General features: G+C 38.2%; 1 protein-coding gene, 1 long non-coding RNA gene and 1 pseudogene across 9 annotated transcripts; 2 read left to right on the top strand and 1 right to left on the bottom strand.

Moving 5' to 3' along the window:
* The first annotated feature begins 3,894 nt into the window (after positions 1-3,894).
* On the top strand, positions 3,895-6,996 carry LOC133736862 (phosphatidylinositol 3,4,5-trisphosphate 3-phosphatase and protein-tyrosine-phosphatase PTEN1-like; annotated as a pseudogene).
* A 460-nt stretch (positions 6,997-7,456) lies between these two features.
* On the bottom strand, positions 7,457-12,629 carry LOC133736863 (uncharacterized). 8 transcript variants are annotated; one of them, XM_062164463.1, is made up of 5 exons: positions 12,490-12,629; positions 12,019-12,087; positions 11,266-11,324; positions 10,981-11,110; positions 7,457-8,289 (listed from the first exon to the last, which is right to left on the bottom strand). In XM_062164463.1, exon 5 carries the CDS (start codon positions 8,278-8,280, stop codon positions 7,561-7,563), a length of 720 nt encoding a protein of 239 aa, XP_062020447.1. In that variant the 5' UTR covers positions 8,281-8,289; positions 10,981-11,110; positions 11,266-11,324; positions 12,019-12,087; positions 12,490-12,629; the 3' UTR covers positions 7,457-7,560. The 8 variants fall into 8 exon arrangements, with proteins under 8 accessions (XP_062020447.1, XP_062020444.1, XP_062020448.1 ...); XM_062164460.1 differs by having other exon boundaries at positions 12,432-12,589; XM_062164464.1 differs by having other exon boundaries at positions 12,471-12,588.
* Positions 9,335-10,396, top strand: LOC133736865 (uncharacterized). Its single transcript, XR_009859761.1, has 2 exons — positions 9,335-10,207; positions 10,268-10,396. It is a non-coding gene; the product is annotated as an uncharacterized LOC133736865 (long non-coding RNA).
* Positions 12,630-22,755: the final 10,126 nt, after the last annotated feature.

The following is a 22,755-nucleotide window of genomic DNA, read 5'->3' as shown; positions in this document are numbered from 1 at the left end:
TAGACGAATAAGCACGGCTGCATGCAATATTGCATAGCCCCAAGCAGAAATAGGGAGATTGGTGAGCATTACCAATGCTCTAGCGACCATTTGTAGTCGTTTAATGATGACTTCTGCGAGATCATTTTGGGTGTGAACATGAGGAACTGGATGTTCAACTTCAATCCCAATGGACATGCAATAATCATCAAAAGTTTTTGATGTAAACTCCCCAGCAATGTCTAGTCTTATAGACTTAATATGATGATCAAGGTGGTGAGCCCTTAACTTAATAATTTGTGCTAGGAGTTTAGCAAAGGCAGCGTTCCTTGTGGACAATAGCATGACATGTGACCAGTGTGTCGATGCATCAACCAACACCATAAAATATCAAAATGGTCCACAAGGTGGTTGAATAGGTCCACAAATATCACCTTGGATTCTTTGCAAGAATGGTATATTTTCTTTAGTGTCTTTTGCATAGGATGGTCTCGATCCTAATTTTGCTAAAGAGCAGGCTTTGCAGAATGAATGATAGGCTTTAGAAACAACCAATGAGGATTTTGGTTAAGCCATGAAGTCACAATTATCTTTAGAAGTAGAATTTGGAAGCAAGGAAGCATAAGTGGCGTCAAAGCCAACCTTGGGCCTCAGGGAGACGGCGGCGCCTGCTGGTGAAGGCCGGTCTTGTAGGGGGACGGTGTCGTGAGGCGCAGGGGCTCCTTCTCGGTCCAAAATCTAATTTGTACTTCTTTTCGTTCTAAAGAATGGATGTCCGTGTGAAGTCTTTAATATACGGATCATCATATCATGACCTGAATGTCCCAAATGGTCATGCCAAAGCCTATATGTGTTGAAATCCCATAGATCATCTCTCATAACATGATTGGATTCAATGATTCAAATAGTGGTTGCATACAACCCACTAGATCGACACATAAGTTTCTCTAAGACTCTTTTATGTCTGTAGTCATTAGAGGTGATGCAAAGGAACTCTCGTCCATTCTCACAATATGTTTCCACATGAAAACCATTGGCTCTTATATCTTTGAAGCTCAATAGGGTTCTTCCTGCCCTAAGAGCATAAAGAGCTTTGGTGACATTTATATTTGTGCCATTTGGCAACATAAATTGGGCTGGTCCTCTACCATGAATCAATTGAGATGATTCAGCCATCGTAGTCACAGAAGATCGAGTAGGCGTCATCCATAGGAATAGTTGCCTATTTCGAAGGATTGTATGTGTAGTTGCACTATCCACGAGGCATTTCAAAATTAAAATCTCTCCAAGACATTGAATAAAATAAATCGAGACTTTATTAATAATAGTCAATGATTCCATCAAAGTTTCTTGACCAAAATCTAATCCAAAATAAAAATCAAACTTTAGACAAATTGTAGTCACTCAATCCGTTTGGTAACTCCAATTTGGTTGTGACCAAGTAAGGTAAGACGAGATTTTGGTGGAGCAATGCTCACTTTTAAAACCATTCTCTCAGTTCAATCCTTTCCTAGACATCACAATTACTCTTGGATGAGCCTAGTGAGAAAGAGTTAATACAATAAGTCATTTTATTGATTTAAGGCATAATTGCCATTACATAATTCTTGGAAAAATAAAGGACTATACTAATCAAAATCTGCAGCATCCTTGTGCAATTCCTTCTACAGCATCCTTGTGCAATTCCTTGTCAGATTTGAAGTCCGCTATTGTGAGGTTGACATCATTGTCATCACCATCATCTCCTTCTTCGACAAGATAGACTTCTTGCTCTCTCAGGTCCCTATATGCCTTGTATCGTGCAGCTAATTGATTGCTTGAACCAATACTCACTTGATCAACATCGATGACACATGTCATTGTGATTGCCTCCCTTTAATTGAGGTGCATTGTTTGCACTTGGTTGACGTCCCTAGAGGGATTGACGCCATTCCCACTGCCTTGGGCGGCTCCACCACATTCTGGAGCCCCACGGCCTCCTCTCCCACGTTGCCATGTGTTGCCACGTGTCCGTCCTTCATTCTGACGGTTACCTTCCTTTATAGGACGGTTGTATGGACCAATACATCCGTTGTGTCCCTTAATTTTAGGGTTCCGCTCCTTGCGCCCTCCATTGGGTGCATTATTATAATTCGCCTCTTGAACGCTCTTAGTTCCGACAAGCCTTGAATTATAATTCTTCACGAGGATGTTATCATGTTTCTCAGCTACAGACATGACATCAATTAGCTGATGAAACCTCGTGATTCGTCCAGCATTGTATTCTCCTATGTATAGCTTTGATACCAAAATTGCTGAGACGGGGAAGGTGGAGAGAGTTTTCTCAATTAGCTCTTGCTCTGTGAAGGGTTGTCCACAGAACCCCAACATGGTTTTGAGGCATAGAGCTTCTGAATTATATTCAGCGACGGACTTGAAGTCGGCGAATCGTAGATTGCTCCATTGAACCTTCAAGTCGGGGAGGAGGGAATCCTGGACATTTCCAAAACGCTCTTCTAGCGCAACCCATAATTCTCTAGCATCTTTGATTGCCATGTATTCCAATCGGAGTGATTTATCCATGTGGCGTCTCATCAAGATGAGGGCGGTGGCATTATTTGTAGCCGTAAGCTCGAATATGAGCGTAGGATTTGGTGCCTGAATTACTGGTAGGATCCCTTTTGAAGTGAGGTGGTTCTCAACATCCGTGACCCAACTATGATATTCCGAGCCAGTTGAGTCAAGTATGGGAAAGTCGAGCTTCGGTTTCGACATCCTGAAAATAAGAAGGATAAATAAATTAGTTTCGGAGTCAATGCTTCCACGAAAACTAATAAATAATAAGATTTCCGAGCTATGCTACCAAGAAATCGATTTCCAAGAATTTTTGGATTAGACCGAAACAATAATTTTTATATGGTCATAAATCGATGTTTACGGACGCTCTTAGTCCGAAGATCACGAACGCTCTTAGTTCGTATATAGCGTGAATCCCCACGATTCCGCTTTTCAAAGAATCGAACCCACGTTATAAGAAAGGTGTGATGTAGAAGAAGGAAGGTTGCAAGTCCCCAAGAAAAAGAAAAGAAAGTAAATACCGAAAGCGGGAACTTTAATTTTAAAAACTTACTTGTTTGTTTGGAGCTTGAAACCTTGAAATCTTGAACTTGGAGTTGATGTAGCTTCGGTGGGAGGGCCTTAGATGGCTCGGTGGTATGCGGCAGTTGTGTGGGCTGCAGCTAGTAGTAGCTGTTGAAGGTGGAGCGGAGACGCTGCGGGGGTAGCAGGCGTGCAGCAGAGCTGCAGGTGGTAGGGCTAGCGCGGGCTAGGTGCAACGGTGGTGAAGCTAACGGTGAAGAAGATTTCGGTTTTTGGGTTTTGATTTTTGTGGTTAGGGCTCGTGCTGATAACGTGTTTAAGAATGAGAGAAATTGAGAGAGATTGATGAGAGAATTGTGTGATCCATTATTGAGAATAGGAGCCCTATATATAGGGATTACAAAATACATGTTCTAATGATACAAGGAAAACTATTCCGAGTAGGACTAGGAATTCTAGAACCTTCTCTCCTATTACAATCATAAAACTAATCCTAATTTGATAAGGCAACAAAAGTCGATTTCCTTCAACAGTTGTATAATTCTATCTTAGAGTGTTTTACAAAACGATTTATTAGGCTTCTAACTAGTAGTGTTCTCGAACCCAACCAACCACAACACCAGCCAAACACAGCCTATAAAAACTTAAAAGTTTATTTAAGTTAGGCCAGGACAGTCCCGCCAATCCCAACGGTCTTAATTAAGAGTCACAAAACACACCTTAATTTAAATTCTCAGCCAAATTTCCTCTGAATATTTTTTCTCTTGGCACAACAATTTTCCTCCAAATTTGGGGGCCTAGAAACCCAAATTTAGCGCTGATCTCTCAATTGCAATCAGGTTTTTTCTGCCCCTCTCTCCTTTCCCAACTAACAGTAATGGAGGTCATCACCTTCTGGCCACCCTGACCCAAAACATTGTTTCTTTCTCCCCGCTAATTCTAGGGTTCCCTCCAAATTTTGAATTGGGGGTTTCATTCTGTTTTGCCCTAGAATTTGCTTCCAAAATCCAATCCCTTCCACCCAAATCTCAATTGATGTTCAGCTCTGCAGGTACACAATTACACACACCATTCTTCTAGGAACCCCATATTCAAATTTAGTGGTACGCAGTTTGGATTATTTTTGTTGTTAATTGAATTTTATTAGTTCTTCATGATCTTTGATTAGGCACCATTGTACCATCCGCAAGCAAAAATGGGAATGAAGTTAACAAAGGAAGAAGCCATGCCGGCGCCAGGAAAGCTTGAAAGCCTAACCTTACAACATCAACTGATCAGATGCCTAAGTAACAGCTTTTACATCCGTAACTTGGTGTCTAAGCAACGGAGGCGAATGCTTGTTGCTGGCTATGATCTTGACATGTCTTACATCACCGACCGCATATTGGCAATGTCTTTCCCTGCGGAGCGAATGCGTGCAATGTATCGAAATCCTCTCTGGCAGGTCAAGTCTGTGCTTGATATGAGGCATCCAGAGCATTACAAGGTATTGGTCCGATCCTTAAATTAATTACACCAATGACCCTTTAATGATTTGTTCTTGTAATTTTTATTTGTAGTCTGGTGGTGTTTATGAATGGGGTTGTGTTTTTCTAGATCTATAACCTCTGCATTGAAGAGCATTATGCTCCATCTCATTTCTATGGCCGTGTGGAGAGGTATCCTTTTGATGATAACCATGTTCCACCTCTTGAAATGGTCAAGCTTTTCTGCGAAAGCGTGCAATCATGGCTCAAGAGTGACCCAGAAAACATTGCTGTTATACACTGCATGGTAAGCATATTTTAAAAAAATATTTAGACAATCAATTACCATAAATATGTGAATCTCTTTCATTGATTTTTTTTTTCTCCTTATAACCGATATGATCTATCTAATTCCATTCTCCAATTTAATAATCACACCATACTAAAAACAAGGGAGTGAAATCTACACTCCCTAATTTGTGATCCACACTCCCTCTTTCATTCTTTGGTATAAATTCTTATAATTTACGTTAGTGTAGACAAAATTTAAGTTACCAAAAAAGGAAACATGCATGAATCGTGCATGGATTGTAAAAGGGGGAGTGTGGATTCCCCTAAAAAAAAGTTCAAAAGGAGCTTCCCCTTGTTTTATGTACCAAACAACTGTTGAGTTTAGTAACCGATTGCTTGCTTTTTGATGAAATAACAAGCAAGAAACACTCATCTACTCTTGATAAATGAACAGATATATGTTTGGCAACTTGAGTACCAATTATCCAGTAAAAGCCATCTTTTTCTCAACAATGCCTTTATCGTTTGATCCAATAACATTATTTTGTTAGATAAACTAGCAACTACGTACCAGTAGTAATGTACTTCCAATATTTTTGTTCTTCACTATGATTTGGCTGCAGGCAGGCAAAGGCCGAACAGGCCTAATGGTAAGCGCGTATCTAGTCTACTGTGGGATGTCAGCAGAGGAAGCACTTCAACTCTATGCTCATAGACGGACCACCAATAATGAAGGAGTAAGTCACATTAGGTATATATAATACAAATCAAAGTCACATTCTCGTTCTCAGAAACAAACCATTTTCACTGATCATTATTTAGTGATACAATTAGAGTCTCTACGTATACAATCAATTGCTTAGTTTCAGCATTGCTTTTTGTGATTCTGATACAATAAGAAGCACATTGCCACCTATATGTACTTGAACAGGTCTCGATACCAAGCCAACGTCGTTACGTGGGGTACTGGGAAAATTGTCTCTCTTTCCCTTCGGAAGTCGATGATGAACCTCCTGAAGTCAACTTACCTCAGACGTGTAGCAGAGAACTACGAAGAATCCGATGTTATGACACACGTAACATTAATAAGATCTTCTTTGTGGTCTCTGAGTTGCAAGAGGTATATGCTGTTTTTTATGTTCTGATTAGCTAGCATAGAAATCTAGCTGTGGCCACGCCAAAAAATTCTTAGCCATCTTATTTCCTTCTATCTACTTAAGAGTAAATTTCCTGCTCATGTTAACAGATTCCGGGTCAAATTTATCGTCCATCAATAGAAGTTTCTAGGAGTTCATGCAAACAAATCAAGAAAGGGTATTCGAGAACGAGCAGTCCTCGCTATTATCTCTCTTTTATTGAAGGTGATTGAGAAGACAAGAAATCAGATTCAGACGAACCTCGTGTTGTTGTTCAAATGGATACAGAAAGTTCCATACTATACCAGAAGGCCTATCTTGAATATTACTTTGATAAGCCTGTACAGGTAAGTTGATAATGGTTATTGAGTAGAAACTTTTGTCTCAATGATCGATGTTGTGGAATGTCTGTCTCTAAGTCGGTTTATCACATTGCTTCGAAAGGTGACCGGAGATGTGCGTGTCATATTCTATCAAAAAATGAATGGAGGGCGTCTCTTCTACGCTTGCTTCAACACCGCTTTCATTAAGAACAGCTTGCTACAGGTATTGCCTTCTTTCCTGAAAACACCAGGAAACATGAAGGTTCATAAAATGTACATAAAAAGTTACAGGTTTTTGATTTAAGGTTGCTTAATTACAGCTCACTGTTCGGGATTTGGATAAAATTGGGAAGAAAGGAAGATCAATATGTGGCCCTAACTTCTGCTTGGAGTTGCTATTCGGTCCTGCCAATGCGAAACACTCACCCTCAATTCCACATGACAATCAAGGAGAGTCTAATGGTGGTCTTATGACTCGTTAATAATTTCACCTCTGTAATTTTCTCAAGAATTGATCCACTTCGCTTGACAAAAAGCTGAAAACCCTGCAGTGTTAGTGTGTTACAGCTTAACCGTATATATATAATGCATACCAACTCCCTGCTTTCGTGCCATTTTATTATTCCTTGGCAGAAAGTAGTAGGAATAACAAGAAGTTTTGTATCATAGTACTTGTCATAGTACTCGGAAAGTAATTTGAAGATGTAGTTCATTTTTGGTTTTCTTCCCTTTTTATTCCAAGTGGTGAAATCTGCATTTCAATTACTTGTGTTCCTACAATGTTCCCATTACATTTATCCAGTGCTTAGAGCTTAGAATGTAAGGACTTGCTGCACAGTCAGTAAGATCAAAACCTCGATCCTTAAATTCTTCAATTACTTTTATTAATATGAAGAAATCATCCAATATCATAACAAAGTCGAGTATAGATTTTGCACGCAGCTAGATCAATTACAATTATCTAGTTTTGTCGTATTTTCTAGAATGCAAATGGCAGACTCTACCCCGCATGAATAACATTGGAATCCCTGGATTCTAACTCGAGTTATATTATTATTGGCAGGTGTATAACAGCAGCCAGGTCTGTACTTTTAATTTCATTTGCATTAAAGGTCGTTATACAGAGGAACTGGGTGAAAGAAGGTGTGTCTCAGTCTTCATCTTCCTACCTAAAGATACACAGTGACACGAATTAAAAGTACCACCATGATGAATATACATGTCATTAGATACATCAAAAGCCATGTGAAATCTCAGTCTTCGTCTTCCTACCCAAGGATACACGTACTAAGTGACACGAATTAAAAGTACCACCATAATGAATATACACGTCATTAGAAACATCAAAAGCCATGTGAAACATGAAGTCTTGGAGGTCTTTGAGTATATATCGGATGCCCGTGCAGTGGCATGACCAGTGCTAGCCAAGCTCCTTTCTACAGCCTCCTCTGTAGAGTCAAGTAGTTTTTCAGTGTTCTGCACGGAGTGGCTCATCATGAGACTAGTCTCTTTGAGTTGCCTTGCCAACCCAACCATTTCATCAGTCAAATCCTCCTGAAGTCTTCTATGCTTTTCAATGTGCGCTTGAGCTGCAGCGTCAAGTTTGACAGGTGACAAAGAATCTGCACTAGGAGTCTCACGAGTTCCATCTTGGATGTTTGAGTTGGGCACAAATCTTCTTCTCAGACCTGGAGAATGGGGACTCTGATTGTCTCCTGTTTCAGAAGACTTTGCTTTAACCGAAATTCTTGCAAGGGACTCCTGTGGTTCTTGCAAATCAGGCAATGGAGCAGCTAATTTCGAAGCAATGGCTTCGATCTTCTCTGAATAGTCACTTAAGACAGCCTTTGAAACTCTAGGTAAGCCTTCCGGTGTTCTCTCTTCAGCTAGCTGTTCTACCTGTTCTCGTAAAGTAGCAACATAATGCGAAAGTTTTGCCTGGTTTTGTTGCTGAGGAGCAGCTGCAAGCAGCCTCCTCAAGTTCACCTCTGTTTTACTGATTTTCATCCCAAAACCCTGTCAAGTATGAAACAGCAACTTAGGCAGTATAGTAGGCTTCCAAATTACAATGCAAATGGAATCCGGCGAATGATGTAGGAGCATGGAAACATAGAACTTAGGTATAGAGAAGAAAGAATAATAGAAAAACTTGGAAGAGAACAAAGAGATATAGGAGGTTTATAGTCTTATCAATCAAGTCTATCTGTCCACTAAAACAGATTGGATAATTCCGAATACTTCTAGGCTGCCTAAGAATTCTAGGGTAAGTAAATAATGCTTCAGTTTAAATTCCTAAAACAACAGTGAAACATAAAACATTCATAGAAATAATGCTTATAGTTTTAAATCCTAAAACAAGAGAGTTCCTGAATCTATTTCTTCTATCGATAATACCCTATATTATAATAATAAAATATAATAATAAAAAATTCAGAAGCAGGTCTTAAAACACAAAACTTCAGAATTGATTTATCCAAGTCTGACAGTATGCTGACATGCAAGGCAGACAACTGTGACATGAAAACTTAGCTCTGGGAAAAATCAAATCAAAATGTAAATAACATAACCAATTAAGAAACTAGCTTGATCAGTACGAATCTTGCAAGTGTTTAATACCTTGCAGGAAGATTTGTGTTTTTGATGTAATCCAATTTGATGAAAGTTTCTTTTAACCGTGCAGCAGACATGTAGACGATTCACAACAACATTTGTTATTTCTTACAGTCTATGATTTTGAAAACAGCTGTTTTTCATTCCTTTAACTAGTGCTTAAACCCGCGAGATGCTGCGGGGATTTTTTTTTTTTTTTTTTTTTCTCATGAAAGCCTGTAAAAGAGCAGACAGAGGACAGAGAAGGCTATAGATCCGATATACTCCAAAAAAACTGCAAACTCAAAAGTCAAAATAAGACAGGTTACAAATAAATCACATACATACACATAGCATATATGTGTTTCAGATCAGCAAAAGAGAGTATAACATTCAGTTTAGAGCATAAAGTTTATGCAATCCACTGGTACAATGAGATTTCTTAAAAGATATTATTTCACACACCTTATTCTACCAATTTCTATGGTATGATGTTATCAAAAACATAACTTCATCAAATTGGCAATGTCATTGAGCACAATAAACTACAAACACCCATTATGTAATTCCTTATTGGGTTGAAAATGAAATATGTTTCTTGGTTCTACTTTCAAAAACAATTCCAGACATAAACCATTTTGAATAATTATAAACTGACTTTGGAACAATGAAGTAAACTTTTGACACCCATATTCCTGTTCTGAACACCCACATAGAACAGAAACGTAGAGTTTAGCTCTGAGTTCGACATAGATAAGTGCCAAAGTGATTTCAGAAGATAAAAAGAATTGAAGAGGATATATTAGAAAGTACTGAAGCTGAACCTAAATTATGAAATGATAGTATGTGCTGCTGGTTGTATTCAATATATGATGCATTTGCAGGTCAAATGGCTCATAGACATACCATGGAAATGAAAACAAATATGCATTAGGCATTTCTTCAATTTCAGGCACAAATTTAACCTAAAGATCACCAAGGTTTTGCACCAATTACCAGAAGACACCATATGAAGGGCTATCTTTGGTAATAACTGCTGGAAACAGATTCTTTCCATACACCCAAAAATTTAAACAATCTTGATTACTTCCGTATTCATTATTTTACCCAAAAGCAATCAACCATTTAATTTATTTATTTTTTGTTCTGAAATTGAGTCGGGTTTTTAAGTAATATATGTCAGATATTATATATCATTTTAATGATACTCCAGCAGACTAAGCTATGTTGAAGCTACTGTATTTCCAGGAATGCCTTCATACTATGGACAAAGGATAATACATCAGTCCATATACAATAGGCATTGTATAAAATCAATATTTCCCACCTAGAAACTTGATCAGAGGTATCTGCAGCTATAGGTTTGTATAAAATCACTATTTCCCACCTAGAAACTTGATCAGAGGCATTGTATAAAATCACTATTTCCCACCTAGAAACTTGATCAGAGGTGCAGCTATAGGTTTGTATAAAATCATTTGTATATTGAACATGTATCTTTGCGACACAGATAAATACTCAACATAATCAGAAAGTTTAATCAAAATGTTAAAACTCTTTCTCAGACTTGCATGTACAAACCGAAACATTTATCCTAAAGATTTGTTTAACAGATGAGAGAGAAGATTTTTTTTTTTTCATAATTAGAAGCTGTAGGAATCACAACAAACCTAATTCCTGGATATCCACTTTATCAAGAACAAATTTATAAATCCCACATCAATATAACCTTCGACTCAACCTTTGGACATTATTATCTCCATCAATCCAGCATGTGAGAGTTCAAACAGAAGATTAAGAGACTATCAAAGTATCAATCATCAGTACAAACATAAATCTTGAGTTTTCATGTCGTTGAAGTCAAATTTTGAAGACTCAGCTGTACTACCTGAGGCTGTTGCAAATATTTTCACTCATCCAATACCCCAAGTCCCACAGGAAAGAAACAAAATAAAAAGACTCTTGAAGCTTAAAATTGTAAATCCAACTATATTTTTATATTTAATCAGGAAAGAGGTAATTGTATTACCTAAAAATTAACAGTGTGTGTGAAGGCAGCACAAATATATAGAATTTACAGAATGAACAAACAGGGACATTCAAGTTTGAATTACTGACCTGAATTTGGATAAATTGAAAATCCTGACAACTGATTAGAAGATTACAATTTGTATTCCTTTTGAATAAGAAGCAGCTCAGACTGTTGGAATATTGTTTAGCCTGCCTTCATATTCTTCACTGGAATATACTGCAAGCAGAACATCATGCAAATAAACATATCAATATATAGGAAACTAACCCAGAAACAAAAAACATGATGAAAACCCCCCAAAAAAATAAAAACAAATGCCACAAAATTGCATGCAATCCGACAATAAACATAAATTTATAATTTAAACTAACCATATTGCACAAATAATCTAATTTGAACTAAGGAGCAGCAACAATATTTATTCAAATACCTGAAATTGAACGAACACAAAAACAATTAATTAACCAACCCCGAACGCAAGCCATAAGCCAATTACAGAAAACGCATAGCAAGTGGAAGAGTTCTTGGTCAGTTCTATCTTGAATCTGAGCTCTGATGAACTTTCAACAGACGATGAACAGATTAGTGTTTAAAGAAGTTGCTCTGCAATGCTGGTGAAGGAATACACAACGATAGTGGAGGGAAGTGGTGGAGGTTAGGTGATATATACACCGCAGCTAATCTCTACATCTAGAAAGAGTTTGTTACGTGTAAGGAAACTGTTTTTTCCTCTCCTCAGGGGGCAACTAAGCAAAAGTCAGGAGCAAACAGAACTAACTCTTAGATAAATGATAATTCCTTATCATTTCCTTCAATTCTCCCACAATTCAATCACTCGATCAAACAATTACGAAAACTAAAGCACCAAAATTTTGAAATTTGAGAAAGTAAGACTGAGCCCTAAATTACGATACTTTGGCTACTGAGTAATTAAGTAAGCATTTCTAACAATTCTTCCCGCAATTTCCATCAAACAAATAAAAATTAAACACGATCCAAATTTCATAATCGGTAAAAATGCAAGCTTGGCTCGAATTTTGCAATCCCAAATCAAATGAGAGTTATTGGGTTTATAATTGGGAGGGATTGAATTAAAATTCATGGTGTGCCCTAAATCTAAATACCTGAGACGGATGAAGCCCTGAAGCTTGTGGAATCGTGTTCGTCTCCTTGTGATTCAGACATCTATAGGACTGCAAGTAACCCAAGGATTGTAAGAGTCAAATAGTTATGTAAAACAGTATGAATTCAAAGACCCTTCATACTAACAGAACCAATTCCTACTCCATTTCATGGTTAATTTCTACCTAGCAGAATCCAACCTATCATCTATAAACTACCATAACTGAAACTTAATCCAAACTTTCCAGTAAGAAAAAACCAATATTCTGGAAAAAAAAAAAAGTCATATGAACTGAAAACCAGCTCGAAGAATCAAAATTTCATAAAAAAAAATCAATAATTTAACAAAGATAAAGCATTAAACATGCCAAACTAAGCATCACCAAAACAATTAGAGCACCAATTCAATTCAGACCTAATAATCCCAACTCAATTGAATCCCAAAAACGGGTACCGGAAATTGAAATTCGCACCGAAAAAGCGAACACGAATCGAAAACCAACAGAGAGAGAGAGACGATGACGAGTTTTTTGATCCCCCTTTTGGGCCTTCTCGGTGATCTCTCTTTAGTATAAGAAAACAGTGATTTACTCCACGCGCTGCAGTAAAAATAGACTTTTTTTTTTTTTTTTTCATAGGTTAAATTATGTCAATTACTATGTAAAAATAGACATGTGTGGATTTCCCGATTTCCTTTTTTGAGTAACGAAAATGAGTTTTTTAGTCTATCTGTAATACGTGGAATGTGACTTTGAGATCGGCGTGACAGAAAACAGTCACATATTTGAGTATACAACTTTAAAATATTAAATCCAGCTGAATCATACATTTTGAATAACGAAATCGTGTATTGATACTTCTCGATTTTTTTTTCTTCTGAGTAACGAAAATGACTTTTTAGCCTAGTCGCAATATGTGGAATGTGACTTTGAGACAGTTACTATACAAAACACCCGCTTATTTTAGTATACAACTTTAAAATATGAAACCCAATAGAATCATACATTTTGTTTCCCTCTTTCACATGATTTCTTTCCATTGACACCATCGTCCTCAATGACATCGACAATTGTTTTGCATTGGAATAGACCATAAAATTTGAGAATCAATCTTCATGCCGTTGATAGGAGCATTTTAATGCGACGTTTTAATTGTTATTTCCTCATATTTACTCAGTTATTTCCTTTAATGAATCCTTCTTGTTTAGGAAAGTTACTATTTTTAGGAAGTTTCTATTTTTAGTAATAGTTTCTATTTTCAGGTCATATGGAGCAAACAAGCTGAAATGAGCTCAGAAAGAGAAAGAAAAGCTAGGGAACGTTGGGAGAAGAGTCCTGGAGGCACTAGGAAACCACATAGCTTGAAGATGACACATGGAGGCCCAAGAATCTTCTGGATTAATTTGGATTTTAGGCAAATGGGTGAAGCCCATTGGATTTAGGGTTTTGTGAACGTCAAAGAGGGATTTTTGGAAGAATAAATCTTTTATTGCGGTGAAAATAAAGAGAGGATCAAAGAAGATGATGTTGGAGATATTTTAGGAGATTAAATCTGATTTTCGCCATGGGAAATGATGGAGATAATGTGAAAATCAAGGAGATTACGTTGAGAAAATCTTGGGAGAGTTTTAAGGGATTGTGGAGAGAGAAAAGGCTCAAAACAAGTCCAGATTCATTCCTCAATTCCCTCAAGATATTTTGGCCGAAATTTATGAATAAAATCAGAAATAATCCTTGAAAATTCGGCAACAATATATTAGGGACTTATTCTGGAGGCTCGTGATTGATTGGATGACACAACAGAGCTGACTTGGCGCTACGTGATTGGTCGAAGCTGTGTGGCATGATCGGATAATTATTTGAGGAATTAAAAAGAAGATTCATGAAGCTTTGGGAGTGCTTGGCCGTCCCCTATATAAACCCCCCTATGCTAGACGTTTTCAACACACATTCTCTCATTCAGAAAATCCTCCCATAACGTCAAATCTCTCTCTCTCTCTCTCTATTCTCTAGTTACAAGTTCTGCGTCTTCAAGCAAGGAGAGGAAGAAGAAGCCGTGAAGATCTACCTCCATCATCCACCTTGAAGACTTGCATCCAAGATTCAAGAGTCCAACGTTCAAGCTCTCCATCTCCATCTCCACTCACGGTGTAATTCGTTCTTTTTCCTTGTAACCTTTTTGGTTTCCTTGTTTGATTTCGTATGAATTTGTTTCTAGTTAACAATAACGTTTAGGGCAAAGTTTAAGCCCAATTTCTATGTTTAAATAAAGTTTTCGCATTCTATGATTGTGATTCTAAGTTGCTTATGTGAGTATGTTCGATTGAATTTGCTTGATAGAAAACTTTTATATGTTTATCTTATTTGGGTCGACACTTATAGGATTTGCATGTAATTGGTGCTAGATTTAGGTAAACAATTCACCTAATAGTTTTGTGAACCTAGATCGAAAGTAGTAAAGGCTTTGGACAAAAGTCGAATTCAATTGAAGGGGATTGCAAGTAGGTGAACTTATTCATACTAGGTTGTGCACTTAAGTTGATAACCTTTCTCTATGCTTCTTGCGTTGAACATGTGTTGATTAGCTAGCTTTCTAGACTTTGATTGCATGTTTAATAGGATTGATCTAGGTGCTTTCACTTAGATTAATTAGTAAAGGAAAGTAAAATATGGGAAATCATTTGCTTCAAATGTTTCACATGATCAACTTCTTTCTCATGACTTAGATGATCAATTATAGGGTTTGAATCGAATTTGATTACATGGAATTGGTTTTGATCTTTGTTTCTTACGTTTCCCCTTTGTATATGTGTTTTCGTATTTTCTTTATTTTAATTTTCTAAACCCTAATGTTAAACCCCCCCCCCCCCCTTATTTTGTTATTTTGTATATATCCTTTATTTTATTTTTGTAAATATTATACTTTGTATTTATTTTAATTCTTTATTTGTTTTACAATGACAGGTGTACCCTCAATCCGCGGATTTGAACGATCCCTATTTACCGTATACTAAATATGATATTTTACAGGGTTAAGTTGGATGCTACTTTTAGCGTATCAGCCGTTTGAACTTAGAGACCAAGGCCTCAAAGGAAAAGGTTTCAGCAAGAGATGAAAGGGGGTGACATCGGCACATTTGAGCTCATTTGGGACCTAATGCTAGCGCAAGTGAATGCATCTCATTCAATTTCAACTTCGAGCCTTCTATAGAGAGATGTGCAGTCTAGATACACATACTAGCAAATTAACTAGGTTTTGCCATTGATTGTGTTTCGAGGACTTGCGCCTTGAAAAGTTGAAAGTTCTCTTACCCAATGTCTAATTTCATCATCTAGAATTAAGTCAGCATTTTTGAATGGAGCAACTACGATAAGAAAAAAAGATAAACAAAGATATGCAAATGCAGTTTTAGCCATTCAACAAGCGGTGGATGATGCAAACTTTTCAAAAATCATGGAAGCTACTACATAAAGGAAGCTTGAGATTTACTAAAGGAGGAGTTTTATATAACTTTAAAGGTACGTTCCGTCAAACTACAAACTATGAGGAGAGATCTAGAAAATTAAAAAATGAAAGATACTGAGATCGTCAAAGATTACTATTCCAAACTAAAGAAAATAGTAAATCAATTAAGAACCTATGATGAAAAAACTAGTGAGACTACAGTGGTAGGAAAAAAAAAACTCAATACGTTAATTCTATTATCAAAAAAATTGATATGTCTTTGGAATGTTCGACCACAGTAAATATTGGGCGATCATTTATTTCAGTGAGGCTAATGAGTATTTTTTTTCTTTCTAGAGTTAATTCTATCATAAAAAAAATTGATATATCTTTGGAATGTTCGACGACGGTAACTATTGGGTTATTTATTTCAGTGAGGCTAATGAGTATTTTTCTACCACTCTACTCTCACACTCTCACAAGTTTTTTCACCATAGGTTCTTCATTGATTCACTATTTTCTTTAGTTTGGAATAGTAATCTTTGACGATCTTAGTATCTTTCATTTTCAAATTTTCTAGATCTCTCCTCATAGTTCTAGTTTGATAGAACGTACCTTTGCAGTTATATAAAACTTCTTTAGTAAATTCCAAGCTTCCTTTAATGTAGTAGCTCCATGATTCTTGATAAGTTTGCATCGTCCACCGCTTGTTGAATGGCAAAAAGTGCATTTAGATCTCTTTGTGTATCTTTCTTTTCTTGCCTCAACTGCTTCACCGTCGGATTTTCCAGAGTTGAGAACCCTTTGTCTACCATGTCTCATAGATCTTGAGACATGAAGAAGGTTCTCATCTTGATACTCCAAAAATCATAATTTTATCTCTTAAAGATGAGAAAAAGAATATATGTTTGGTTGGAGGTTGTAATACCCTGGAAAATCCAAATTAAATTCCGTGGATTTTTAGAAATGATTTCACGATAGTAGGAGCGAGTACGAAGCTTGGAGAAGTTGTGGAATTAGTTCGAACGGTTTTATTTTCGAAAACGAACGTTTTTAGGGGGTCAACAAAGTTGACTTTTTATACGTTCAAAATTTGGGAAAACTTCCTTCATGAAAGTTGTAGAGCTCGTCGATACGAGTTCGTGGACATGTAGAACGCAATATTCGGAGTTCGTATGATTAAGTTATGAATATTTGAAAATTGGGAATTTTCTATAAATAGGAAAAATATCTGATTTTTCATTTAAGGACGAAACATTTTCATTTTTGCTGAACAGTCCCCCAGCTCTCTCCGTTCTCTCTCTTCTTTCGACCGTCAGACCCAACGGGTCTTAGCCGACCCGACCCGGATTTTCCTTCCTCCTCCGGCGTCCTCCGGCCACGACCCGGACACCATGGTGATCGCCGCTCCAAGCCCGGCCTCCCTCCGGTGTCGCCTTGCCCCGCCGCTGCCCCCAGATGGAGATCGAAGAAGCCAGCCAAGAGGAATCCGACCCGACCGGAATTCCATTTTTCCGGCGTTGCATGGGCCGATCGTTCCCATTTTCGTGATCTCCTCCTCCCCCTGATCATCCCCATATAGGCCTTGCTTGACGATTTGGAGTGTGGAGTGAAAGATCACGAGTTGAAGATTTCGACGTCCCTGATTCAATCTGGAATCTGATCAGACTCACGAGATTAATCCAACTTCAACGCTTGATCTAGGACGATCTAGGCCGAACCAGGCTTAGCTCCAGGTATGAAAGTCGACCACCCTTTCATTTTGAACCAGTTTGTAGTTGGTCACTTTGCCATCTGAGGTGGTTGACCGGCGTTGACCGCCGCGTTGACCGCCCACTGACCACCGCTTGTGGCGGCGCATCAGACCATATTTCGAGTTTTCATTATCTAGGCGATGATCTATGCATCCATACGAGCGTTTTGATATATAACATGGTCATGTTAGAAAAAGTTGATAAATAGTGGATTTACGTTTTGACGTTACTATTTAACGTTTTTACGTTTATCTTCGGTTTACGATCTGTGAAGATCTGACCATCGGTTTTGCTTCAATTTTGGATATGTTGATCGTATGACTGTCCCGGTGACCTTGTGAGGTCATGGGCGAAGATCCGACCGTTGGATCTTCGTATAATTGAGAAATAGTGATTCGGAAGGCGATTCGTGAGAATCTGACCGTCGGATTTTCATATAATTTTGTGGAGATGTTAGTAAAGGCGATTCAGGAAGATCTGACCGTTGGATCTTCGTGATAATTTTGGAGGATGATCCTAAAGGCGATCCGTGAGGATCCGACCGTTGGATCATCATTAAATTCAGATCCGACCGTTGGATCATCGTTTAATTTGAATCTGAGCGTTGGATCGTCGTTTAATTACATATTTGAGTTGTTGGCTAAGTCAAGATCATTATTGGACTAGGTGATTGACGGTTTGAGTTGGTGGACGATTGTGGATCGTATTTTGAGCTGAATTGAAGACGCAGCGGGATTATCGAGGTGAGTAAACCTCACGTGGTTCATATTACGAACCCAATATATTTAATTGCTTTATTTTGCAATCATATGAACTATTGTTGGTGTATTAGACATTCCTGTGTGAATGTCTGTATATATATTATTACGTGAAATAATATGTATTGTTGGAGTTGTGTTGAGTTTATTGTTGAGAAACAATATATTGTGAGAGGTATTGAGTTTATTGTTGAGAAACAATATATTGTGAGAGGTGTTGAGTTTTATTGTTGAGGAACAATAAATTGTTGTGATCTGTGGAGATCACTAGGTCACGAGGTGACCATGGCATCTATTAGTGAATCACGCTCTCGTACCGGGCTGGTGGTTATTAATAGTATTAAATCGTAATCACGTCTGTGGCCGGACGAGTGGTTACGTTCAGTTAGAGCTCTAGTCTGTCTGCCAAATGTGGAGTGACCTTATGAGTGAAATTGAGAGTAACTCATAAGTGTCAATATATATATGGTAACCTTATGAGGGAAATTGAGAGTAACTCATAAGGGTCTATATATATATATGAGTCTGTCTACCAAATGTTGGGAAATCTTATGAGCGAATTTGAGAGTAACTCATAAGTGTCTATATATATATATGAGAGTGAGGGATCTTATGAGCTAAATTGAGAGTAACTCATAAGTGTCTATATATATATATGAGAGTGAGTGATCTTATGAGCTAAATTGAGAGTAACTCATAAGTGTCTATATATATATATGAGTCTGTCTACCAAATGTTGAGAAATCTTATGAGCGAATTTGAGAGTAACTCATAAGTGTCTATATATATATATGAGAGTGAGGGATCTTATGAGCTAAATTGAGAGTAACTCATAAGTGTCTATATATATATATGAGAGTGAGTGATCTTATGAGCTAAATTGAGAGTAACTCATAAGTGTCTATATATATATATGAGAGTGAGAAAGTAACGTGGGTTTGTGGTGGTCTTGTAATTTAATAAATCAACAGTTCTTTCTTGTTTACTCATACTAGCTGTCAAAAGCTTACCGGGTTTTGTGTTGTTGCAACTCCCGGTACACTATTCAAATTGTGTAGCGGGTAATCCTACAGGACGGGAGAACCAGGACGGTGATCGTGCGGTTAGAGCAATTGTTAGAGTTTTACAGCAATTGTAAGTTGTGAGGTGTGTTATGCTCATTTAGAGCTTTACAATATTGCTTGTGAGAGTGAATTGTAATAATGAACTCGAGGTTTCGAGATTTGGAGTTTGTGTACCTTGTGGTGAGATTATATTGAGAAAAAAATTCAGAACGTTTATTTAATTAAGTGGTTTAATTCATGTTTCGGATTTGAATTTATTATTCAAAATTCGGGGCGTGACAGTTTGGTATCAGAGCGTAAGGTACATATTTGGTGATAATCAGTACCTCCCGAGTGATGGCCCGTCTGCAGCGGATCCCCATCATATACTCTTCGGTACTGGTAAAATCATTGGGTATGTCTTAGTATGGGGTCTAGACAACGTGTAAGTCCGTAAGACGGTAGAGTTGTCTACTAAGTTCGTATTAGAATAAGTTTAGTTTCCGCGAGTTGTGATCTTCGAGGAATAGGAACCTCTGGATTTAACTCTGATGAGTCGGTGAGGTAGAGGTCGAGTCTGATGTAGGGACATGACCTTTCTATGGAGACAGTTGAGGATGAGGTGGAGGCATTAGAGGTTGAGTTGCCTAGTCTACCTGTAGTTGATGTGATGGATGTTATTCTTGGGTTGAAATGGTGAAGGAGATTGAGACCCTAGGAATAGTTGAAAAGAGAATTGATCTCACCAACTCAAGATGATAGGAGTGTGAGAGATTATGAGACAGAATTCTCAAGACTATATTGGTGTTCGAGTGTAGTGATGTAATTTGGGAGATACTTATGTTACCTTTAATAAGGGTAGTATGTCAAGTGATCATGGCATAGGTTGACTTTGTAAGTGAAGTGGTGGAGCTTGTGTAGCTTCTTTGAGTTATCACCTTTGAGGAATGGGAACCTTTGGATTAAACTCTGGTGGAGTTATTGAGGATGGTTTTCACGAAAAACAGTATCCTTATGTGCATTGTAGTCGTTGGTTGTTGGGGTCATGGTGTTTGACCAATGCTTGTATCTAAAGTCGTTACGAGTATTTGACTAGTAGTTGTGATACTTTCCATTAGTTGGATATGCAGATGTTTTGAGTTGAAGAATACTTAGCAGTTATTGGTTGCTTAGTGATGGAATTGTGTTATAATGGAGCATTCATTCATGCACAGTTGTTTGGTGTTTAGGATAGCTACTATATATTAGCTAAATGTCGGGGTGTGGTTTGAGATCTGCGGATGGTATTGGAAATTATTGTGGAGTGCTGGTTCACTGACTATTGTTGAGTAGTAATGCATAATTCGTTGTTACTATGATGGATTTTGTGTATGGTTGACTTATGGAAAGATTGATATGACCTCGTGATAGGATTGACTGTGAAGAGACATTGTGTTGATGTATGAGCTTAGGTAATAACGTTGTTTTCAACTCTAGGAGTGCTAGGGTTGTATAACTAATTTATGAGGCCAGATACTGTTGTGAGGACAGATTATGGATTATGACGTGGTTAGTGTGAAGTGCTATAATCACAGAATTTTGACCCACTAGATGTTGACTTACCACCAAATGAGCAGTGAGGTGATTCGTGGGTGAGATACTGAGTGTGGTACCAGTATCGATTAGTGGATGCTAAGATGGTACATATTGCTTGTTGAAGCAATTGATAGATGGAGTGATCGAGATTTTTTTTTTGAGTTGTAAGTGTAACTCTAAAGATGTGGGTTTTTCCTAGCTAACTCAGGAAGTGTTTAGCTTTATTAATCCCTAATTCTAGCCACGAAATTATTGTGTTTGGTTTGACTCAGAGGATACTAGCTTGACCTCTGTGTGACTTAATTGATTGCTAGGTTTTGAATGATTGTTTGTGATAAATCATTTTGAAAGATGTGTGCAGCAGAGTCTCGATGGTTTTGAAAAGAGTATTAAGTGACCAAGGTTCGATCCTTGGTGTTGTTGTGGTTAAACAAAAAAAGAAAAAGAAAACATGCACACAATCTTATTGATTTTATATTACAAAAAGGGAAACGAGGACTATGCTATACTAAGCCTAGTCAGCAGCTCCGGATGGGTTGAGGCTGAGCTCAAGAGAAACGTTTGAGCCACTGTGGTAACCGCCTGAGCCACCAGAATAGTAACCAAAAGCGCTACCTTCCTCGGAAGTAGCCTTCAGGTTACCAAAGACGTCCTCGCCGTGCACGGGGAACAGAGGAAGAGTTTGAACCTCCTGGTGATCTCCTCCTCGTTGTTGCAGGGATGTTTGTCCTCCTGTTGTGCCAAAAGAGTTGTACTGGTATTAGTGTTGAAGTGTGAGGAAGAATACGAAACAAAATTTAAGTAAATAAATCCTTCATTACCAGTAGAATAGGTGGAACCAAAGTTGAGATCAATGGATCTACCATCATCAGTAGAACTAGTGGACCCAAAATTGATGTCAATGGATCCACCAGCTGGCCCAAAATTGATGTCGATGGATCCACCAGCACCAGTAGAACCAGTGGACCCAAAATTGAGATCAATGGATCTACCAGTACCAAGAGAACTAGTTCTCATGGGCACTGGAGCAGCCTGATTACACCTATTCATCTGCTTCTCTCGAGCCCTGACGTTCTGGAACCAAAAGTAAATGTTCTTACCCTCAACATACCCATACTGGTTCAGCTGGAGACAGATCTCGTGAATCTGCTCTGTAGTTGGGCACTTAAATCCCTTGACGTAGTAAAGATCCTTGAGGATTCTTATTTGTTCTGGAGTAGGAATCCACCTGGTACGGCTTCGCCAGAAATCCATGTTGGCACTACTTCCAGCTGCTTGGGTGTTTCCTCCCTCCTCTGTTGGTTGCTGTTGTTGTGGTTCCATTTGTTGCGGGGTTTGGAGCTCCATTAGTTGCAGAGTTCGTGGCTCTTGGGTCATGGGGTGAGAGGATGTGGAAATCGAGGAATACATGGTTTAGTGTTTGAGGGAGATTTTGTTAGAAGGATTGGAGTTGTTGAACTGGTGATTGGAGATCTGAGATTCTCAGAGGAAAGATGAGATCGAATCTTCAAATGGAAGAAAAGATCTGAGAAAGAAGGATTGAAGATTTGGAGGAAAATATTGAAGATCTGAAAGTTCAGAGGAAAGATGGGATTGAATCAACTAGATGGGAGAGAAGATCAGAAGAGAAGGATTGAAATTGATGAAGGAAGGATTTGAGAAGAGAAAGGCTGAAGAGTTGAGAGAGAAAGACTTGAGCTCGGAAGAAAAATTTCTTTTCTTTTGGAGTGAACAGTTTTTCTCCAGAATGCACCTATTTATAGAACAAGGTGAGCAGATCTCCACCGTTGGATGAACGATCTCAGAATTTGAATCCACGCGTTGGATTAAAGTCGCCCCGAAACCCGGAAAAGCTGTTGGCGCGTGTTGAGCGTGTAAGGGGACAGGCCGAACCTCGAGACGCTGTGGCAGACAGCTTTAGCCGAAAGTGATTTGCTTTCCGTAAATCACGGAAGAGACGTGTCGTGGCACGTGGAGTGTACCGACAGTTTGTTGTTATTCTATCGCTTATGATAGAATAAATAAAAGAAGTTGCATGGATAGTAACGAGAGCAGCTGGTGCTCTAGTGGTTGAAGAGCAAGGCTCATGTACAAGAGGTCAGAGGTTCGAACCTTGCCTCTCGTTTATTTTTATTATGTTCGCTTATGACATAATAAGTAAAACA

The sequence above is a fragment of the Rosa rugosa genome, chromosome 3, assembly GCF_958449725.1.
Source record: "Rosa rugosa chromosome 3, drRosRugo1.1, whole genome shotgun sequence".
Taxonomy (NCBI): domain Eukaryota; kingdom Viridiplantae; phylum Streptophyta; class Magnoliopsida; order Rosales; family Rosaceae; genus Rosa; species Rosa rugosa.
Note: the sequence above shows the minus strand (reverse complement) of the source record. Positions and strands in the feature narration are given on the sequence as shown.